We start from the raw sequence: 15,043 nt of genomic DNA on the forward strand, positions 1-15,043 counted from the left end.
GCAAACACCTACTATGTGCCAGGTACTATGCTAAGCACCAAGAATACAAAGAAAAGCAAGAGTTCCTCCCCTCAAAGAACTCACAATCTAATGTGGGAAACAAGTAAAAAAGTATGGACATACAAGGTACCCGCAGGAAAATTAAATTTTCAACAGAAGAAAGGCTTTAGAATTAAGAGGGATTGGAAAAGCCTTCCTACAGAAGGCGGGATTTTATCTGGAATTTAAAAGAAGCCAGAGAAGCCAGGAGGTAGAGATGAGGAGGGAGAACATTCAAGGAATGGGGGACAGCCAGAGAAAGTGCCCTGGAGGCTAAAGGGAATAAAGGTTATCTTCAGGGTATAATAAAATTTTAGGTTTGAGTTTAGGGGGCAAAATTTTAGTGTTTTGAGTTTGGAAGATAATTAAGGTTCTCAGCCTCTCTCTACCCTATTATAACCAAGCTCCTTAAGAGGGGTATTTATAATCGATACTGCTACTTCCACTCCTCTCACTCTCTTCTAAACCCTAATTTCCAACCCCATCACCCAACTGAAATTTCCTCCAAAGTAACCACTGATCTCTTAAATCTAACGCTTTTTTCCTCAATCTTCCTTCTTCCTGGTCTCTGGAGTCTCTGACACTGTCAATCATCCCATTTTTGATGGTCTCTTCTCTAGGTTTTCATGCTGCTGCTCTCCCGTTCTTCCTACCAGCCTGCCTACTTCTTAAGTCTCCATTGTTGGTTCTTCATCCACATCCCACCTACTGGCCATGTGTCCACCCCCTCTCTCTGTCCTGGGTTCTCTTCTCTCTTCATGCTATTTCAACTGATCTCATCTGCTTCCATGGATTCAATCATAATCTCTATGCGGATGATTCTCCGACCTATTTGCCCAGCCCTAACCTCTTCCCTGCGCTTTTCTCTATAAAAGACAGTTTGTTATTAAAGAACCTAAGGAGATAGTATATCTAATCCCAAACCCAAAGTAATAGAGAACCATACTGCCTGACCTCCACCGTAAAGAGCACACAATAAAACTCTGATTAGTGGGTCAACTCTTTATCTTGTCATGTGGTATAAATTCATTGCTGCACTTCCTCCATCATGCCCCAGGAACCTTTTCATCATGGAAGCCCATTCCAGCCTTAGAATTCTCACACTGGAAGTAGTCTGTGCCCCTTTTCTTTTGATTGGATAGCTCCTCCCAGAACTCCAGTTAAGGAGGGTATCCAGGCCAGCCAGGTCTCATCCATCTTTAGGCTGTACTCTTAACTTCCTCTACCTTAAGTCTCTTCCACCCCACCAGATACCTAAGTCTTCTCCCATCCCCTTTCAGTTTCCTTTTATGTTTTGTCTTTCCCTATTAGAAAGTAAATTCCTTGAGGGCAGGGAGTCTCTTTCTACTACTTGTATTGCCAGAGCTTAACACCTTTCTTGGCACATAGTACTTAAATGCTTTTGGACTGACTAGACTCTTACATCTCCAACATCCTAGTGGATACCCTGAACTGGGTATCTTACAGACATTTTAAAATCAACATGCCCAAAGCTGAACTTATCTTTCCCTACCTACACCTTACTGTCTAAATTCTCTGTTACAGTTAAGGGTATATCCTCTTACCTAGGCTCACAACCTAGGTGCCATCTTCTACTCCTCTCTCACACTCCCCATGTCCAATTAGTTACCAAGTCCTGTCATTTCTATCTTCATAACACCTCTCTTACATGCCCCCTTCACTCTTCCGATACCATTACCATTCTGGTCCAAGTCTTCATTGCTATCGGCCTAGATTACTGCAATAGTCTACTGGCTGGTCTCCCTGCCTTAAGCTTCTCCATACTTCAGTCCATCCTCCACTCAGTAAAGCATAGGTCTGACCAGATCACCCAGGTATTTAATAAACTCCAGTAGCTCTTTATTACAGGCAGCTAGGTGGTAGTGATTTGAGCTCTGGGTCTGCAGTTAGTAAGACCGAGTTCAAATCCTACCTCAGACACTTTCTAGTTTTTGTGTGACTGGACAAGTCACAACCTCTTTCTACCTGAGATCCCTCATCTGTAAAATGAGGATAATGGTAGTACCTACCTCACAGGGTTGTTGTAAGCACCAAAGGAGATAATATTTCTAAAGCACTTAATACAGTACCTGTGACCCTCAACAAATGCTCATTTCCTTTCTTCCACCTAAGGAACAAATACAAAATCCTCCACTTGACTGACTTGGCTCTTTCTTGCTTTTCCAGTCTTCTAGCAATTTCCTCCTCTCCAACATTTATCATTAGCCTCCTTGCTGTTCCTGGTACAAGATGCTCCATTTCTTGACTCTGGGCACTTTCACTGACTGTCTCCCAAGCCTGTGATGTTCTCCCTCATCTCCACCTCTTAAATCGTTCTGACTAGGGCAGAGTGCATAAGAATGATCACCTCATTCATGAAAGCTTGCAGTTTATGATCCCATTGACTTTTTTGGGGGTACCACATCGAACTGCCGACTTACACAGAGCCTGTAGTTCACTACGAAACTGCTATTTCCAGGCTTTCAGTGTCTACCCTGGTCATTTGTATTTCTTCTCACAGGTGGAAATAGAAGCAAGAGAGAACTGGAGTTGTAGTTCATATTTCACCAGAATTTTTGACATCACAAAAAGTTGAAATGTATGGCTAAACTAGTGTGTTCAGATATCCCTAACTGCCCAGATTTTCAGTATAACCTTTCTTTTCATGGATAGACGAGAACTGGCTGTCCTTCTGCAGTTGTGGAGAAGGATGAGAGAATCAGAAAGCTGTGTTTGTTCTCTTTGTAACAAAGACAAGGGTATAACTTACCTTAGTATACAGACAGCGATATGGGAAAGGACCAATTAGGCCAGAACAATACTGACCAAAAAAAAATAACATACAAACTTTGTGTATTTTATTACTGCAATTATAAAGTACAGAGGCAGCATTAGAGAGCCAACCTTGATGCCAGGTTGACCTGAGTTCAAGACCTGCCTCTGATGCTTAACTGCCTATGTGACTCTAACACTTAACCTCTTAGTGTTCCAGTCAACTTTAAGCCTGTAAGTGCAGAATTGTTATTAGGTATTTTAAAAGAAAAGCATACTGTATATGATAAATTTGCAGTTACACGTAAAATATTTTCTCTGGTCTATCATGTATAAGGAAATGCTCATTTTATTTAGCATTTGTTAAATTCAGAATTAAAAAAGACTTAGTTGCAGAGGAGGTACAAGGTCCTCACTAGTAGTTCTATCAAGGAAATCACAGGCCCGATGCCTAGTTCTTGTACCCATCCATATAAAAGAAATTAAATGCATATTTCTCCATCTAATGTAGACAGAAAAGCAAGTAGTTTTAAATTGCATATACTAGCAACATTTTACAGTGATGACTATGGAGAATATAGACTCAAATATCTTTACACGGGACAAATGAGCTGCATATAGCTTTTAGTACAGTGACTGGCATACAGTAAGTGATTAATAATTGCTTATTGACCTGTTGACTTGATGTGGCTTAGAAATCTAATACTCTAAGAGGATAATGAGCTAGTCTAAATTTAGACTAATGCTTTTGTAAAGTGCATCTCTACTGAGTACAAATAACTCATTTGGAAGATTTCATCTGACTGCCACAGCCACCTTTGTGATAGCCAAGCACCCATAAATGGAACTTGAAGTATATCCTGACATTCTTTGTTGCAGACAAAATTTGGTCAAAATCAGTCAACATCTATGAAAGTTATTATGGAAATGACAGACAAATGGGAAATACCAAATGGTTCAGTTGAAACCAAGGTTTCACTTTAGTAAATTATGCACAACTTTGTCCTTTGTGACAAATAGATTAGTTATATAGACTTTTAAATATTGTAATTCTGATCCGTAAACTGAAATATCAGGTAGCTCAATACTTAAATGATATTTACTTAAGCTTGATAGTGCCAGGGTTATGGTCAAATTACCAGTTTGTGTCAAAAGAAAATGTCTCAAATATGTTTTTTATTACATGAACCATATGGTCCTAGGACCCAAGTGTCGAATTAGGCCTTAAATCTTGAGGACTTAAACCTAGAGACTGAAAGAGGTTTCCTGATTTGCCTCACCTAAGTCTGGAATCAGGGAGAATTAGGCTTGAAATAATCTGATTCTCTATATATTACTCTCAAATCCTAAGTTTTCTTCTCATTTTCTAGCTTCAGAAAATGAAAACATATCACTCAAAATCTGTTGGTAAGTCCTAGTTCCTCTGGGAATTAGACCAAACCCTTGATGGGATTGTCTCAGGATACCTCACAGGAATGATACCAAAGCACTGCTTCTCAGTCTGTATAAAAACTGCTTTACTTTATCTGCATCTTCTTTCTCCATTGTCTGCTGCCACTCTAGGTCATACTGTTCAGGTTCAAGTAATTCCACCATGGAAAACGCTTCAGGGAGGAAGGGTATGTGTTTGGACTTGTGCATCCAACAAGAATCTCGGTTCAAGTGAGTAATAATAAAAGCAGGAAGGAGACATGTCACTAGGGATTTAGCATGGGAAGTATTCCAGGATTTATACTGTATTGTTATATTATTCTGTCTGTCAGGAAGAGTCAAAGGATTAAAAAAAAAAACCCACAAAAAACCAAAAACCATGATATGGCTGTACTGTTTGCAAAGGTCATCCAAGTCAGCTGTTTCACTCCTGACCTCCTGTTAATTTGTGGAAGAGCTCTTCATCAAGTGTTTCATTTTGGTCTTTCGAGCGGGTGGATAAAAAGATATAGCCACCAATATATTCATGTACTATCTTGCAATCTGCACTTCGGCAAGTGAAAGCAAAAGATAAATTTTGGTCAAACTCTATGGTAACCTGGAAAAAAAATGTAGAGCACAAGTAAGAAAAAAATCTATACACACGCAGATGGGCAATCATATATTACAATTCAACCCTGCTGTTAATGATTATTTAGACTCCGGTTTCTTGTGAAATAGTCTACAATTTAAGAACTGGATTACTTAGCTTAAAAAAAGGGATAAGGGAATTACTGCTCACTTGGTGCCCTCTTGTGGCAGAAACTTTCAGAGAATTAAATTCTGAAAGTCACCGGGAATAGACAATTCTAAAGTTGGTCTTTAATCAGTACTTGCTGATTGAATGGTAAGAGATGCAAATATTGTCCACGTAGTTTGTATATTACAAGGCAACTCATGAATGAAGGCGGTCTTCTTTTTACAGGAGCTAAGTTTATATCACAATTAATAAAGAGCAAGAGAAATATTTTGAAAATTTTAATGATGACAGAAGACACTAAAGAGATGGCTTTGTCTGAGTTTCTCCATTTTTGCTATTATAATGGAGATCTGGAGAAGTCATGTGCTTAGCAAGGTGCTTGGCACATAAAAGGTGCTTAATAAATGCTTTTTGACTACCTGTCCAAGATCACATAGTAACAGAACTTGAATTGGAACCTAGGATTTTAGACTTTCAGTCCAGTGTTCCTACCACACTACACTCACAGATTTCTACTGGAAGACTAAAGGTGCTTTTTACAGGAAGATCAGAGTATGAAATCTTGGGCACAGATGGTATTTTTTAAAAAATCACTGCTGCCATACTTTAAGTAAGTGCTTTAAAAGAAGAAAAAAGGTCTATCTGGGAGGTGAACAGCCGATTAAGAAGATGGCCTCATGAGAATGGGAATTTGGATTTCTGAATTAATGCTTTAAATATCACAATGATAAACTGTCAATGGATAGAACATAATTAATAAGTGTTGCAAGAATGTATTTACCTATAGTCTTAGAAATCTAATTGAATGAAAAAGCATTTACTAAGCACTATGTGGCAAGTGCTATGTTAAATGCTAAGAATTCAAGTCACCAGTCCCAAATGAACTAGCTACTGAATGAACTGCACGATGTCATTCTAAGCAACTGTCATTGATCTTTGAAAGCCTATGGGTAATGGCGAAGTACAACAGTGATATGTTTTCTCTGACAAGGAGAATAATCCTTGAACTGAAAAGTACTGAACAAAAATGTCCCTAGAGCATAGAATCAGGGGTAATAGAAAAACTAGTATTCCAATTTTCAAAGAAAGAGAAGAGACCAGAGTCTACAAAGCATAAGTCAATGAGCCTGATTTCAATTTCTGGGAAAATTTTGGTATGCATTATTAAAGGAGTGGTTAATGACATAAAGAAAAGGAAGCAATCATCCCAGAGAGGAAGAATAGCTTCAAAAAGATGTCATTCTAGACTAAATTAATTTCCTTTTTTTAGATAGGTTACTGTATTGTTAGGTCAAGGGACTGTTATACATATAATTTACCTAGACTCTAGCAATGCTTTTGACAAAGTCTCTTACACTATTCTAACTGAAAAGGAGAAAATCAGGATATATGATGGTATGTTTAGGAGCATTTACAAGTGATTGAACGGCTAGACGCAGAGAGTAATGATTTAAGAGAAAGAGGTGGATAGTGGAGTGCTTCAGCAATCTGTAATTGGTCCTGTACTATTTAACATTTTGGCATTGACTTGGATAGAGGAACAGATAATATGCTTAAAAAAATGTTTGTAGATGACACAAAGCTGGGAAGGAGAGCTAACACGCTGGATGACAGAGCCAGGATTCAGAAGGATCTTGACAGGCTAGAGTTGTGCTAAATATGAGGTAAATTTAAATTGGATAAATACATAAATATATATAGTGAGGTGGCATAGTGGATAGAGTGCTTGGCCTGGAGTCAGGAAGACTCATCTTCCTGAGTTCAGATTTGGCTTCAGACATTTACTGGCTGTGTGACCTTGGGCAAGTCACTTAGCCCTGTTTGCCTCAGTTTCCTCATTTATAAAATGGGCCAGAGAAGGAAATGGCAAGCCACTCCAGTATCTTTGCCAAGAAAACCCCAAATAGTGTCATGAAGAGTTGGCCATGACTGAACAACTGAAAAACCCATCAAGTCTTATTCTTGGCTTAAAAAAAATCAAATACCTAAGATATCTGATATATAAAATGGGGGAATTATATCTAGAGAGAAGTTCACCTGAAAAGATCTGTGGATTTTAGAGGACTACAAGCTTGATATGAGTTAACAACATGACATGGCATTCAAAAAAGCTAGTTTGGACTGAGAATACATTAAGAACGGCAAAGTGTCCCAGAATACAGAGGTGATAGTCCCATTGTCTTCTGCTCTGCTCAGGCCACAAGTGAAGTATTCTGTTTAATTCTGGGCTCCACATTTTATTATTAATAATAACTGATAAATCAGAAAGTATCTAGAGGAAGGCAACCAAGTTGTGGAGGGCTTCAAGATTATGTTATATTGGGATCAGTTGATGGAATTGGGGACATACGGTCTGGAGAACAAAAGACTCAGGGGGAACAAGATAGCTGCAAACAGATATCTAAGAGCTATCACATGGGCACAATCAGATTTGCTCTCCTTGGCCCTGATGGCAAAACAATAGATAGAAGCTGGAAAGGTACAAATTTAGGTTTGAGGAATGGAAACAAAGCTTTCTCTAACATTTAGAGCTGTTTCAGAGTAGTGGGCCTCCAGAAGTACAGGGCCTTCCTCTGTACTGGAAGTCTTCATATGAGGGATGGATGACCACTTGAATGTGTTGGAGATTAGATTCATGATCAGATACATCTTTCCTTCCAACTGTGAGATTCTGTCCTTCATTTTGAAATGCGCTGATTCTGTATTAAGGCCTAAATACTATGGGTTCTTAGTGTTAACAGGCTCTTTTCCAATCTGTGCAAATGAGTCATTGAACCAATTTTTTTCTTTCACAAGTAAAATTATTTTTAGGTAGACAAATGGGGCTTAAGGCTCAAAACAAAAGGATCTGTTGGCAGTTACTCAAGAATGTGTGCTTTAAGATTGGTTTTATGCCAGCTATACATGTTATATTCATCTTTGTGAAATGATGAATCTAAGCTTTCTCATAAGCTTATACTGAATGAAGGAAAATTAAATACCATGTACAGCTCAGCAATTTTAGGGAGCCAGAGATTCTATATGTTCAAAATATGAATTAAACAACTTTGTCAAGTCAGTTCAGTTATTTTTTGGTCTCTACATGTTTAAAAAATTGTCCAGAATTAAATGTGATTATTTTATATACAATTACAAGACCTTTGTAGTTGTTAGCTTTTGAAACAAAAGTTCCTCCTTTTAAAACCATCTATGGTTCTCTGGAATAACACATATTTACAAGACCTACATCTGTTTAGAAGAGGAAAAAAAAGAAATCATTTTTACCTGACGGATTTCCCAGTTTACATTCCACTGTTTCATATTTGCAAATCTCCATGTTGTAATTGGATCTCCTGTGGCTATATCTATCCTAATTAACCTATTATATGAGACTCCAAGAAGATCATCTTTCTTGCTTCCTTTAAACCTGGAAAAATAATGATTGTATTCATTAAGAGAGCAAGATCCAATTGGAAACCATTTTTTTAACAGGGAACTTTAGATAAATGGTTCTTACTCAGGTCTCTCTTTGGAAAAGACAAATGAGCTACACACAATTCTAAACCATTCCACCGGGATTACAAAAGCCTGAGACAGTTCATCAACAAGTCTTAGTGAAGTATACCTTTTTATTGTTGTATAAAATATATGAGAAAAAATGACACTGAATAACAAATCTATTCCTTGATGGCACACAAGAACAGATGTCAAATACTACGACCCCCCAAAAAATTCCTATCAGAGGAAAGAAGGGCAGTGGAAATTCAAGTAAAAATAATATTAAATGCAGTGTAACTTAACTCTTTTTCTTATGCCATATGTCATATTTCTTCAGTCTCACATTTTTGTATGTGTACATTTCTAGGATACGTACAGTCTCACTTTCCTTTGCTTCCACTTTCCTTTTGTTGGCAAAATGGAAAACTATACAGGGTGGAGTACAGAATCTTTAGCTCAGTGGCTGCAGGGCTTTCTTGTGTCTGAATACTATTGTGTGTAAACACGGTGAATGCTCCTGGTTCACATATTTTGAAAAGTTTGATAATCATAAAACCACTGCACTTAAGAGTCTGTCAGGGTACATTATTACATTACATTAATCACCAAATCAGGGCACATTAATCCCCCAAACAGTAGCAGACCATGTGTGGTGGGAGAAAGGTAGTGAATGGGTAGGGGAGGCAAAGGCAAGAAGAGTGGAAACAGTTCAAGAAGAAGGGACTACCTGGAGGAACATAAAGTCATGGGATATTTTCCTTGGGCTAGTAGGATAACTGCCTCAGGGGGATTAACTCTAAAGGCACACAGCAGAGTAAGAGAACAGGCTCACTGTTACGTTACTGGGATGAGTTAAGAATGGGCTATTTCTTTCTTTTCCAACTGTAATTTGGGGGCAAGGAAAAAGAAGATAAGAAATAAACTTTAAATAGGTCTTTTCAGGGAATAAGATAGGCACAGATCCTCTCCAGCTATCCCTCCTAGCGGGGAGTTGTTAAATATAAGGCAAAGGATGAAGTCAAGCTTTTGAGAAAAGCCATAAACATATGGAGATTATGCTTTATGCAAAGCCAGGACTTGAACAGCCAGATTTATTGTTGAATAATACACTTTTGGACCCCAAATGAACATTAATGGTAAGCTAGCTAAACCTCCTCATTTTATATGAGAGGCAACTCAGTCCTAAAGAGGTAGACTGGCCAGTACTAGAACCTAGTTTCTCCTCAATTCCAATCTAGTGCTTTTCCCACTACATGACAAGATAAATGATAGGGGAACTACCTGTTTACAGCAGTAATCATAGGATTTCTTTAAATATATGATTTGGCTTTCAAAAGGTTCTATTAGCACATACCTTTTCAGAAACATAACCTATTTCATAAAGTTAGGCATTTCTACAGGATCTAGCTGCCTTTTTTTTTTTTTTCCAAAAAAACCTTAGGGAGATGATATTAGTGAAATGTGAAGAATGGTAAACTGGGAGTTGATATTTAAGTTCTGTTTTAATCTCATTTATGCTATTATCTACCAGCGTTTCTTAAACTGTGCGTTGTGAAAAATTTGACAACAGCAGAAGGCTTCTGAGCGTGCAAAGACCAAAAATTAACTAAAAATCAAACACATAATGAATCAGGTGTTTCTGGTAGTGCTTGGCCTAGTTGCTTCGTGCAACTTCATTGCAGCTTTGTTTCTGAACACAAAGCATAGTACTTTGCACTGCTCATGCCCTTGGGCCATGCAACGTCAACAAAGGCTGAGGAAAGGCAGTCTCCAGCGGAAAAAGTTTAAGAAAAGGTTCTATGTGATCTTGGCCAAATAACTCCGAGTTGCATTTTTCTCATCTCTTAGATAAGAGGGGTGGACACATTTGGAGGCAGGGTGAAAGTGATGTAAAATCAAGGAGATTGGGGGTGGGGAAAGCTAAGATTACCTCTTAAGAGTTAAGAATTTGTGACTGAAGAGAGGACATCTGGGGCATGATCTGATATTCAACCTAGCCTTTGGGAAAGCAGATCTCAAAGGGTTCAGAGGAAGAATGGTTTCAAATTGACAAAATTATACAGGGGAAATCAGCCCAAGATAGATAGGATTTTCAAAAATGAAATTCTGGAGTCATAAAAGAAAACAATTCCAGTGAGGAGGAAAAAGTAGGATTTGGCCAAAGAGACCAATGTGGATCTGGAGGGATCGCACCAAACAACTTAGTTTTAAAATAGGGAAAAGTACAGAAAAGAGAAGCAGGCTCAGATAACAGAGGGTGAATATGGGAAGCTCAGAGTATGTTGAAGCTGTGAGAAGCTGAAAACATTTTCTTTTGAGAAAAGGGAGGATCAAAGATAGGAAAGTACTTCCGGCAGGTGGATTGGATGGTAATAACTGGCTGCAGAGAGAAGGCAGCACTGCTCAACTTCCATTTGCTTTTCTTATCTCTGCCAAGGAGAAAGATTTCTGCATTCAAAAGAACAACAATGGTTAACAGAGAGTTGATAACCAAGATAAGTAATGAGTTAGTAAGAGAGCTCTCAATGAATTCAAGTCCCCTGGCCCAAATGAACTATATACATCCTTGGTTTCGGAAAGAGCTGGCAGATGTAACTGTTGAGCCACTGTTGGGAAGAACTGAAAGATGGCGGAAAATGGGAGAGGTGCCACTAGATTTGAGAAGAGCAAGTATTGTCCTTATTTTCAAAATAGGGAAGGGAACAAAGTCTGCCAAATATAGCCCACTAAACTTAAATTCAATTCCTTATAAAATCTGAGACGAGATCATTAAAGATATATATGGTTTATGAACAGCTAGAAAGGGAAGCTGTGATTACAAGGAGCTAGTGGGGCTTCATCGAGAACAATTCATGCCAGATTAGCCTCCTTTCGTTCTGTGACAGGGTTATTAAAATGGTAGATGAGGGGAATGCAATAGATATAATTTATCTCTATTTTAGAAAACATTTCACAAAGTTCTATATGCCATTCTTGTGGAGATGAAAAAATATGGAATATATGATTATATAATTTGATAGATTCAGACATTGGTGGACAACCAGACTCAAAGAGGAGATGTTAATGGCTGAATGTCAACAAAGCAGGTTTCCAGTAGTACCCCAGAGATCTGTACTTGGGTCTGTGCTATTTAAGATTTTTACTGATTAGTTGAATAATGGCATAAATGGCTTGCAGATGATAAAAATCTGGATAGCTAACATATGGGATGACAAAGTCATAATCCAAAAAGATTTTGACAGATTGGACTGAATCCAATAAAATGAAATTAAATAGTTATAAAGTTTTACATTTGGATTCAAATATAGAATGGAAGGTATCATTACACAGCAATTTATTTTAAAATAACAACAAGAACTAGGTATTTTAGTGGACTGCTATCTCAATGTGACTTGGCAGTGTGATACAGCTAACTACAAACAAACAAACCAAAACCTAATAAAACCTTGAGCTATGCAGAGAGGCACTGCTTCAAGAAACAAGGAGGTGATCATCCCACTGTTCTTCATCAGACCTCATCTGGGGTATTCTGTTCAATTCAAGATGTCAGTTTAGGAAGGACAAGGATAAGGTAGAGAGTGACCATGGGAACCAACTAGGGTGGGGAAGAGTTTGGAGTCCACATAATATGACGCTCAATGAAAGGAACTGGGACCATTTAGTTTTTAAAAGAGAAGACTGAGGAAGAGCAGATTATAACTTATTTTCAAAATATCTGAAGGGCTGTCATGTGGAAGACGGATTGTGCTTGCTCTCTTTGGCCTCAAAGGCCAGAACCAAGAGCATAAGGTAGAAACTGCAAAGAGACAAATCTAGACAAGGTCAGGAAAAACTTCCTAACAATTAAAGTTGTCCAACAGTGGAATGTGCTTCCTTGGAAGCTTGTGATTCCTTCCTCCTTGAAGGCAGAGGCTGGAAATAATTTTTGCTTTATATAACTTAAAATTTATGTAAGTGTGTAAACTTCACATAACTTATATATTACAAAACATATAACTATAACTGTGGGAGTGCCTTATGGGCATGGTTTGGACCAGATTAGAGATTCTTTACTTTTGTTGTATCAGACCTCTTTGGCAGTCTGGTGAAGCCTATGGACCCCTTCTCAGGATAATGCTTTTAAATGCATAAAATAAAATACAGAAGGGAAAACAATTATACTGAAACATGATTATCAAAATATTTTTTAGAAAAAAAACAAAACAATTTCACCAACCCTAGGTTAAGAAACTCTGGCTACTTGTTTCCTGGGCCCCCCTACAATTCCTCAATTCTGTTATTCTATAGTTACATAATCCCTTTTGGCTCCAAAGCTCACTTCTAAGGCCAAGGACAATAAGCATTCTTCTGCTCTGTCTGGTTGAAAAAAAGAGTCATATTGTGACCACTTGACTCTGTGTGTGTGTGTGTGTGTGTGTGTGTGTGTGTATAATTTGTTAGAAGGGAGGACTTTTTTTTGGAGAAGGTGGATTCATGGATAATAACGAATATGCCAAAAAAGCATCAATAAAACATTTTTAAAGGCAGAGAAAAGTAGTACACAGGGAGACACTAGGAGTGATTTTTGCAATTTTTTTTAGGGCAGCTAGGTGGCGCAGTTGATAGAGTGCAGAGCCTAAAGTCAGGAAGACTCATCTTCCTGAATTCAAATCTGGTTTCAGACACTTACTAAAGCTGTGTGACCCTGGGCAAGTCACTTAACCCTGTTTGCCTCAGTTTCCTCATCTGTAAAATGAGCTGGAGAAGGAAATGGCAAACTACTCCAGTATCTTTGCCAAGAAAATCCCAAATGGGGTCATGAAGAGTCAGACATGACTGAAATGAGTGAATGACAATATTTCTTAAAAAGTAAATTACACACAAGAGCATTCACAATTCTCATTTGTTGCTTCTTGTACACTGAAATGTTTCTGCCAGTGAAAGACACCACTGTATGGTAAAAAGTATATTTTAAAAGGTAATTTTTACTGATACTTCACATGGCTACAATGAAAATAAAGTACCTAGAATACTGTGTGAAGTCATACCATGAAATGATGATGTCCTGCCTACTGCACAGTGTCTTCTCTGCCATGTTGTGAGGATCAAATTCAATTCCACAAGTACTGGTTCAAACATAATGAGGAGCTACCATTCGCTTTTAGAAAACTAAGGGACTGGACTCTCCTTCCTTCATTGAAGGTTATCTTCTAGGTATCAGGCTTCTTTAAGAAAAATTAGACCATTTCTAACTTTTAACTGAATTTCAGGGTTCTGATACTTTGGGTGCATTATTTTTATCACACAGAAGAGTTCTGCGAACTGCCAAAGAAGTTTCAACTCTTAGTGAAAGCGCAGATTAGAAATTTATCCCAATGGAAAATGAACCAAATTCCCAATACGTCATTTAAAATCAAAGTATTTAAAGAAGAAAGAAAATAAACAATGTTATTACCTGACAATGTAGTACGTGAGCCCAAATTCTGGTAAGGACTGCCATGCTTGAATAAAACGGAGCTTAGTTTCAACTAGAGACATCTGTGCCACGTTCTGGTGGGCTTCCAGAATTCGAGCTGCCAACTAGGAACAATAAGAATGGTCTGACAATACTGGAAGACTAATTAACAGCTGTCATTATCATCATTAGTTCCAGGACACTCTTCAAAGATCACAAGGCTCCCAGGAATGATCCTAAAACAACTTGTCCATTCTTTATTATTGTAAGACATTGAAACCACAGTCCATACTGGAAGTTATCAGCTAACACAAGTATTATTAGATATTATCTATTGATCATATGGGTAGGTCCTGATGATGTCTCACTATGGGTTTTCATAGTCTATCACTCTCACTTTCTTTTACATAGCTACTGATCTGCTCAGATGGAACTGCCATTTGTCAAACCATTTATTTAGCCACACTCTCTTCTGCATCCTGAAAGTCCTAGGTGTTAGTGTGGCATAACGGAAAAAGCCTTGGACCGAGGAGTTAGAATCCTCACATTCTAGTCCCAAGTATGCAGCTTGGTAGCTGGGTAGGGATGTGATTCTGGGAGTTGGGAGTTTCCAGACTAGATGTGATCTACCATTTGTAGCAAGGGAATGAACCTTGGATGCCAGAGAAGTCCTATGAAGCAGCCATTCATGCTTTGGAATTGGAACAATATTTGACAGGATTTTGAACTATTGAAAGTATAGAAAAGATTTTGTAATTTGCCTTCTTTTTTCTAGTCTTGAAAATATTTCATGTAGTATGAAGGTTAGAAGAGAATTTCCTTGAAGGCCGTTCATTTTTGAGGGACTGTTTCATCTTTGTCTTTGTATCTCCGACACTGTGCATGCAGCAGGTGCTTCAATAAGTATTTGCTGGATTGAGTTACTAATTACGTGACCTTTGCCAAGTAAGCCACCTGCATCACAGTTTCCTCTCTGTCGTACAACCATCACAGTATCTGTCCATCTCACTTTACAAGAAGGTTGTTTTGAGGACCAAATGTACGTGCAAGTGTTTTTTGCAAACTGTAAACTCCTATACAAACATCACCGTTATTTTCCTCATGTTAAGAATATAAGGGTTGTTGTGGAAAAACTAATGACGTAAAACAAT

The 15,043-nt window shown here is 38.1% G+C and overlaps 1 protein-coding gene across 2 annotated transcripts in view; it reads right to left on the reverse strand.

Moving 5' to 3' along the window:
• Window positions 1-3,135: 3,135 nt before the first annotated feature.
• The window catches only part of FERMT1 (fermitin family member 1), a 57,662-nt gene continuing 45,754 nt past the window's right edge, over window positions 3,136-15,043 (reverse strand). Inside the window, exons 13-15 of one of the 2 annotated variants that reach the window (XM_036748129.1) lie at window positions 13,893-14,017; window positions 8,246-8,387; window positions 3,136-4,840 (exon numbers count right to left, since the gene is read on the reverse strand). In XM_036748129.1, coding sequence (XP_036604024.1) covers window positions 4,667-4,840; window positions 8,246-8,387; window positions 13,893-14,017 — 441 coding nt within the window. In that variant the 3' untranslated portion in view covers window positions 3,136-4,666. The remainder of the gene's footprint in view (window positions 4,841-8,245; window positions 8,388-13,892; window positions 14,018-15,043) is intronic. The other variant, XM_036748130.1, reaches the window with a different exon arrangement.

This window comes from Trichosurus vulpecula, chromosome 3 (genome assembly GCF_011100635.1).
Source record: "Trichosurus vulpecula isolate mTriVul1 chromosome 3, mTriVul1.pri, whole genome shotgun sequence".
NCBI lineage: Eukaryota > Metazoa > Chordata > Mammalia > Diprotodontia > Phalangeridae > Trichosurus > Trichosurus vulpecula.